Below are 6,000 nucleotides of genomic sequence, written 5' to 3'. Positions count from 1 at the left end.
AATAAATAAGGAATTACTAGAGGATATTTTTACATAAAAGTGGCTAATAATTAAATTAATAATGTAGATTCTAAAAAGTAAAATGTATATTTTTCATCAATTTAAAGTTTTTTTTCGGTTTTTAATTTAGCTTAAGTATAGTTATTTATGAGCCTTTTTTGGATATTTTCGAAGATTTTATCGATTATTTCCTTTTAAGATTTTGTCAGTTTAATAATTTTGGAAGATTATATATTTATATTTTCATGGTTTTTTAATTTTAATTTTTTATGTTTTTCTCTTATTATTATTATTTCCTCTTTTTCTTATTCTTATTCTTCTTTTTATTATTATTATTATTCTTAATTTAATAATTCTTATTATATTATTTCTTATTATTAATCTTATTCTTCTTCATTTAATTAATCTTCTTCCTGTCCTTCTTAATTTTCATTTGTTTGATTTCCTTAAGATTATTATTATTCACCAGAATTTTCTTAATGATTTTCTTCTTCCTATTCTTCTTCTTCTTCTCCTTCTTTTTTTTCTGGAATAACTTATTCTTCTTCATTTTGAGTTGGTTAATTTTATTATTATTCTTCATCTTCAGGAGGCTATTATTATTATTATTAATTTTCATCTTCTCCATCTTTGTTTTCTCCTTCTTTATTCTCCCCTTCTTTATTTTCTTCCTCATCTTTTATTAATTCAGGTAATATTTCAGCTTCTCTTTCATATTCGTCGACAGGTTCTTCTTCTTGGAAATATTCAATTCCTTCAAAAAGTACTTGTATTACTTCAGTTAGGCTTTTTCCATTTTCTAACATGTCTTTTTGCATATATTTGGTAGAAAAATCATCTAATGTAATATATTAATGGAATCTATTTTCTTCTTTTATATATAAATTATTCTTTATTTTTAATTCTAGACAACTTTTGATGAAATTATCTTTTTAAATTAAAAATAAAGCTCTAAACATCTCATTATTGGTGTCCATAAATTATTTGATTTTATTTATTTACTAGTTCTATATATAAATTTATATTTGTTTATTTTTTTATTTTATTTTTTTACTAATTTAATAAATTATCTTCATATGAAATATTAAAAAAATTAAAAATTAAAATAATTAATTCATCTATTATAGAATCAAGCACTTATATATTCCTTTCTTTTAAAAAATTCAAAGAAAAGCAAATAAAAACAAGTACTTATCTCAAAACCTAGTGTATAATATTATTTTTTTCTAATTAAATGTATTCCTTTAATATATTAGAATTCAAATAATTTTGTAATTTTGAAAAACATTGAATATTTTTTTTCAAAAGTAAATTTATTTAATCATCTTTTAAAAAAATAAAAATAAAAATATATGAAAAAAAAAATACTTGAAATAAAGTTATTATTTTGATTTTTTAAATAAAGTTTAAGTTTTTCAAACCAAAAGCTGAACAATTAAAGTTATTAGCAAGAATTTACTATAGCAATTTAAACATTAGAAGGTTATATATTTAAATATTCATTACAATAATCAAATATAATGAAATAGAATTCTAAATTAAAACATTCGTTTTTTTTCAAAACATTTAACTATAAATAATTAATGATATAAATAAAATTATTTATTAGGGAAACTCTGTTTCTCTAAGATACATTAACAATATCTTTTATTAATTATTAACTTATGATTCATAAACCTTCCGATAGTTATTTCGGTTATTCAATTGATTTATTATTTCCTAAGAACGGAAATATTTCTTCATTAAATGATATTGATTTATTAGATTTAAATAAATTAATAGTTATTAATTAAAATACATTTATTAAATATTCCATGTTTACTTAATTTTAATCTAAATTTAAATTAAATTAGAAATTTCAAGACATTCTTATTATAACAAAGTAATTCCATTTCTATATATATATATTAAAATTGAATATAAATATATATATATATATATATATATATATATATATTTAAATATTTATTTATTATATATATATATTAAAATTTACTTATTTATTTCTTAAAATAATTTTAATAAAAATTTAGCTGTAAAAACCTTAACTTAAGAATTGTCAATATTTTGAACTATTTTAGAATTCATTTCAAAATATTCTATAGAATCGTTAAAAAATTCTTTTCTTACATTAATAGCTAAAATAAGTAAATTAAGTAAAATTTCTGTAGCATTACAACTTTAGATTTTATTTCTTTGATCTTAAATTAAGACTTTTAATAATTATACTCCTTTTTCTTCTATATTTAAGAAACTATTAAACCATTATTTTAAGAATTCTTTACTTAACATGTAAAATTAAAGCTTTAACCAATTATCTTTATTTTAAAAATCTTCATTTTAATTTTATTTAATAATGTCATTTCTTATTTTAAATTTTCTTAAATTCTAAAGAATTCCATTTAAAATATTAAAAGTTTTCTTATAATATTCTTCTTAATTAAATTAAGCTTATATATTAGAAAATCTCATACTTTTTCTTAATTCTTATTCTAAAATAACTTCCAAAATTAAATCCTATAGAGCGTTTTGAATATTATTATTTCTTATTTCTCCTTTACTATTTTTTAATAAAACTACATTTATTTCAGTATATAATTCATCTATTAACAATCTATTTTATTTATTATTTTTATTTAATTTTAATATTTATTAAGGTAAGCCAAGTATTTATTTAAGAAAGTCTTTTTTCGTATATTAAAAAATACCGAAATCAGCCAAAAAAGCTTTAGAAATTGAAAAAAGTTAGTTTTTTTTAAAAATATTTTCCATAAAAAATCCTATTTTATTTTTCAAAAATAAACTATGTTATATCTTTATTAAGTAGTTTTGGTAAAAAAAGTCTATTTTTTAACTAAAAAATTATATTTTTTCATTCAAAAATTAATTTAGTATATTAGGAATCAAAATTCGGCTTTTTTACGTAAAATTTTCTATATTTTAAGTTGTTGGGATGTTTATAAAAATTCTACTTGTTTGTTTTAATAAAGCATAAAGAATATCTAATTATTTTATTATTAGAAAACTTTAATAGGTATTATTATCAAAATTATTAATTAATAAGGATGAACTTTCAGCAATTCCAATAACTTTTTCCCTTAAATATATTTAATGATTTTTCTAAAGGCCCTAATGATGTAAATATGTTATCTTTTCTATATTTTCAGACAGTAAATCGACATATAAATCTAAAAAAACATTCATTATAGGAATTTTTTAACCCTTAGAATCAACAAATAATTAAGATTATTAATCTTATAATTGTAATTAATGTAAAAATAAATGAGTAAAATCACCAGAACAAGGATGTACAAATTCTAAACTTTTTTTTACTAAATTTTTAATTTCAGTTTCATCTTGTAAACTAGAAGCCTAAATTTTATAATATATATTTTTATATATAAATATATTTATAAATAAATACATGAGATAAAATATAGATTAAATTTTAATAAAAAGAAGCTAAAAATTAAGAACTACGAAAAGCATTTATAGCTAATAAAGACTCATTATAAGATTTTACATATGGATTTTTTTTATAATTAATTAATATTTTTCCAAATATTTCTTATTCTAAATTTCTATCTTATTCTATTATTTATTATTTGTTTTCTAAATATTAGCTAAAAAATTCGATTATTCGTCCTGAAAAAATACTTAATGTTTCATTATCTATTGCTTCGTTTTTGTAAGTACCAAAAGTGAATCTTACATAATTGATTTTGTCAAAAAACTCATCATATTAAGATTAATTTCTGTATTTTTCTAAAAATTAACCTAAAATATTATTCTAAAAGGAATATTATTCTTATAATTATGAATTATTTGTTTCTAAAAAATCCACAATAGCTTTTACAAGTGAATAGAATCTTTCTTAATCTTCAATATAGGTATTTTTTAATTACTCGGAGTGATAAAATAATATTTTTTATTATAAATTGAATTAATTATTTATATAATTAGATATTAGTGTATCAAAGAAATTTTTTTCTGAAACAAACTCATTTAATTTTTCTAAAAGTGCGAAATTAGATAAATCTAAATATAAAAAGAACTTATTTTCATCATCTTTTTTTTGAGAAAAAAGCTCATATAATTCTTTTAGTGAATAAATAATTTCATTATCATATTATTATTAATTAATATAGGCAAAATTATTTTAAACAAAATTTTATATTGAATTAAACAATTTAATTAAATTTATATTTTAATTATTTTCTTATTAAATCTCATTTATTATTTTTCTTATTCCAATTGATATATATTTATCTATGTTTAGAATTATTTCATAAGCTTCTTGTTCGATTTTGTGAATATTATTTATTGTTTTTTCTTCTATTTTTTGTATTATTTAACTCTATATATATCCATATATCTTGCCAAACTAAATATAATATTTATAAACGTCTTCCAATTTTACATTTTCAATAAAATAAACTTCCTCGTTCAAAAACTTACTTTTAAAATCATCCAAAAATTTAATTTCATATTCTAATTAAATTTCTTCATTAAAATTATAAAATATACTGTCTTTTTGTAAATAGTTAGATAAAGCATTTAATATGTCCATTTAATATTCGACATAAGGAAAGTTTTTAAAAGAATATATTAATCTATAATCTTTAGCTATTTATACATTATTCAAATATTCTGAACATCTTTAAAATAAACTACTTGAAGCGATAATATATGACTAAAATTAATAATATATATATATATATATATATATATATATATATATATATATATATATATATAAATATATATATTTTTATATATATTACTTATATAAGGGATATTAAAACACGATTTTTTATTGCAGAAATATTTTTAGCTACCCTTAATGAAAGCATGACATTAATAAAATCTTAAGAAAAGCATTTTGGGTTATGGATGTTTTCTTTTATGAATATTTACTAAGATTAATTATAGGAAGAAAAGAAATCAGTAAATTCTTTTTTTACTGAATGTATATCGACTTTTATATTTTGTTTATCTTATATTTCATAAAATACAAAATCTTGCAATGTATCATTTCCTATTGGCTTCATTCCCGTATCCTATTATTTTAATTATTATTTTATATATTATATAAATTTTACTTTGTAGAACTTTTCATTTTTGAAAATTTCACCGATATAAGGATATCTTAAACGCCAGTTATTAATAAAAAAGCAATAATAATATTCTAATAATGTATAATTACTAAAATTCTTTATACAAATGTTTCTTTTTTAATTTTTTTTTTTAAATATAAATAAATAAAAATATATAAAATATGTCATATCATATTATTAAAATATTACTAAGAGACTAAATATAAGAATTTAATTAAAAGATAATTAATTTCTAAATTATCACAATATAAAAGTAATTATATTAAAGAATTTACTTTCTCAGCTTCTAATTATATTCCTTTTTAATTTTAATTAAACATTTCAATTAGTCTTTCTATAATAGCTATTAAACATTTTAAAATATTTATTATCCCTAAATCTTACTTTTCTATAAGTTTGATGCTTTCATTTCCATTCCAAGCAGTTTCTTCGTATGTTTTGCTTAGTATTATTAGTCTTTTTTCTAATTTCAATAAGTAAAACTATATTAAGCAATCTCCTTATTGCAATTTAGATAGTTCTAGCTTATCTTCTTGCTGTTCTTAATAGTTTAAGAAATTTTCATAAAGTTCTTAAAGCTTTTCTTCGTCAATTTCTTTTTCGTCATCTATTTATAAAGCTTCTATTATTACTTACATTTTGCTCTCTTTTTTATTTAATTTTATTTATTTTTTATTGAATTTTTTACTGTTTAATCAAACCTTTGTGATTATTTTAAATAATTTAAACTTGTTTGCCAATTAAAATTCATATTATTTTTACTATTTTTTTTGTTTTGTTTTAATTAGGTTTAATTTTTTTTTTATTTTATATTTAAAATTTATTTTTTTATATTAATTAAAATCTGTTTCATTTTCAAAAATATTAAAAATAAAATAAATAT

At 17.4% G+C, this 6,000-nt stretch overlaps 2 protein-coding genes across 2 annotated transcripts, besides 11 other annotated features; both read right to left on the bottom strand. All coding sequences in view use genetic code 6, as the record gives it.

Moving 5' to 3' along the window:
- Nucleotides 1-205: 205 nt before the first annotated feature.
- On the bottom strand, nucleotides 206-1,503 carry IMG5_100260 (ubiquitin- hect domain protein, putative; the record flags this gene model as incomplete). Its single annotated transcript, XM_004035315.1, has 2 exons — nucleotides 206-1,007; nucleotides 1,055-1,503. The coding sequence occupies 2 exons, from the start codon at nucleotides 1,501-1,503 to the stop codon at nucleotides 206-208; spliced, it is 1,251 nt and encodes a 416-aa protein (XP_004035363.1).
- Nucleotides 298-363: a microsatellite.
- Nucleotides 303-402: a microsatellite.
- Nucleotides 327-378: a microsatellite.
- Nucleotides 621-669: a microsatellite.
- Nucleotides 1,029-1,053: a microsatellite.
- Nucleotides 1,504-1,917: 414 nt separating the features above from the next.
- Nucleotides 1,918-1,986: a microsatellite.
- Nucleotides 1,937-2,006: a microsatellite.
- Nucleotides 1,945-2,005: a microsatellite.
- Nucleotides 2,007-3,352: 1,346 nt separating the features above from the next.
- IMG5_100250 (hypothetical protein) lies at nucleotides 3,353-5,755 on the bottom strand (the record flags this gene model as incomplete). The annotated part of the gene is made up of 3 exons (XM_004035314.1): nucleotides 3,353-4,693; nucleotides 4,785-5,229; nucleotides 5,307-5,755. 3 exons carry the CDS (start codon nucleotides 5,753-5,755, stop codon nucleotides 3,353-3,355), a joined length of 2,235 nt encoding a protein of 744 aa, XP_004035362.1.
- Nucleotides 3,378-3,423: a microsatellite.
- Nucleotides 4,706-4,781: a microsatellite.
- A 154-nt stretch (nucleotides 5,756-5,909) lies between the features above and the next one.
- Nucleotides 5,910-5,961: a microsatellite.
- Between the last annotated feature and the right edge of the window lie 39 nt (nucleotides 5,962-6,000).

Source organism: Ichthyophthirius multifiliis (genome assembly GCF_000220395.1).
Source record: "Ichthyophthirius multifiliis unplaced genomic scaffold scaff_1120509250845, whole genome shotgun sequence".
NCBI lineage: Eukaryota > Ciliophora > Oligohymenophorea > Hymenostomatida > Ichthyophthirius > Ichthyophthirius multifiliis.
This window is presented reverse-complemented; position numbering and strand designations above follow the sequence as displayed.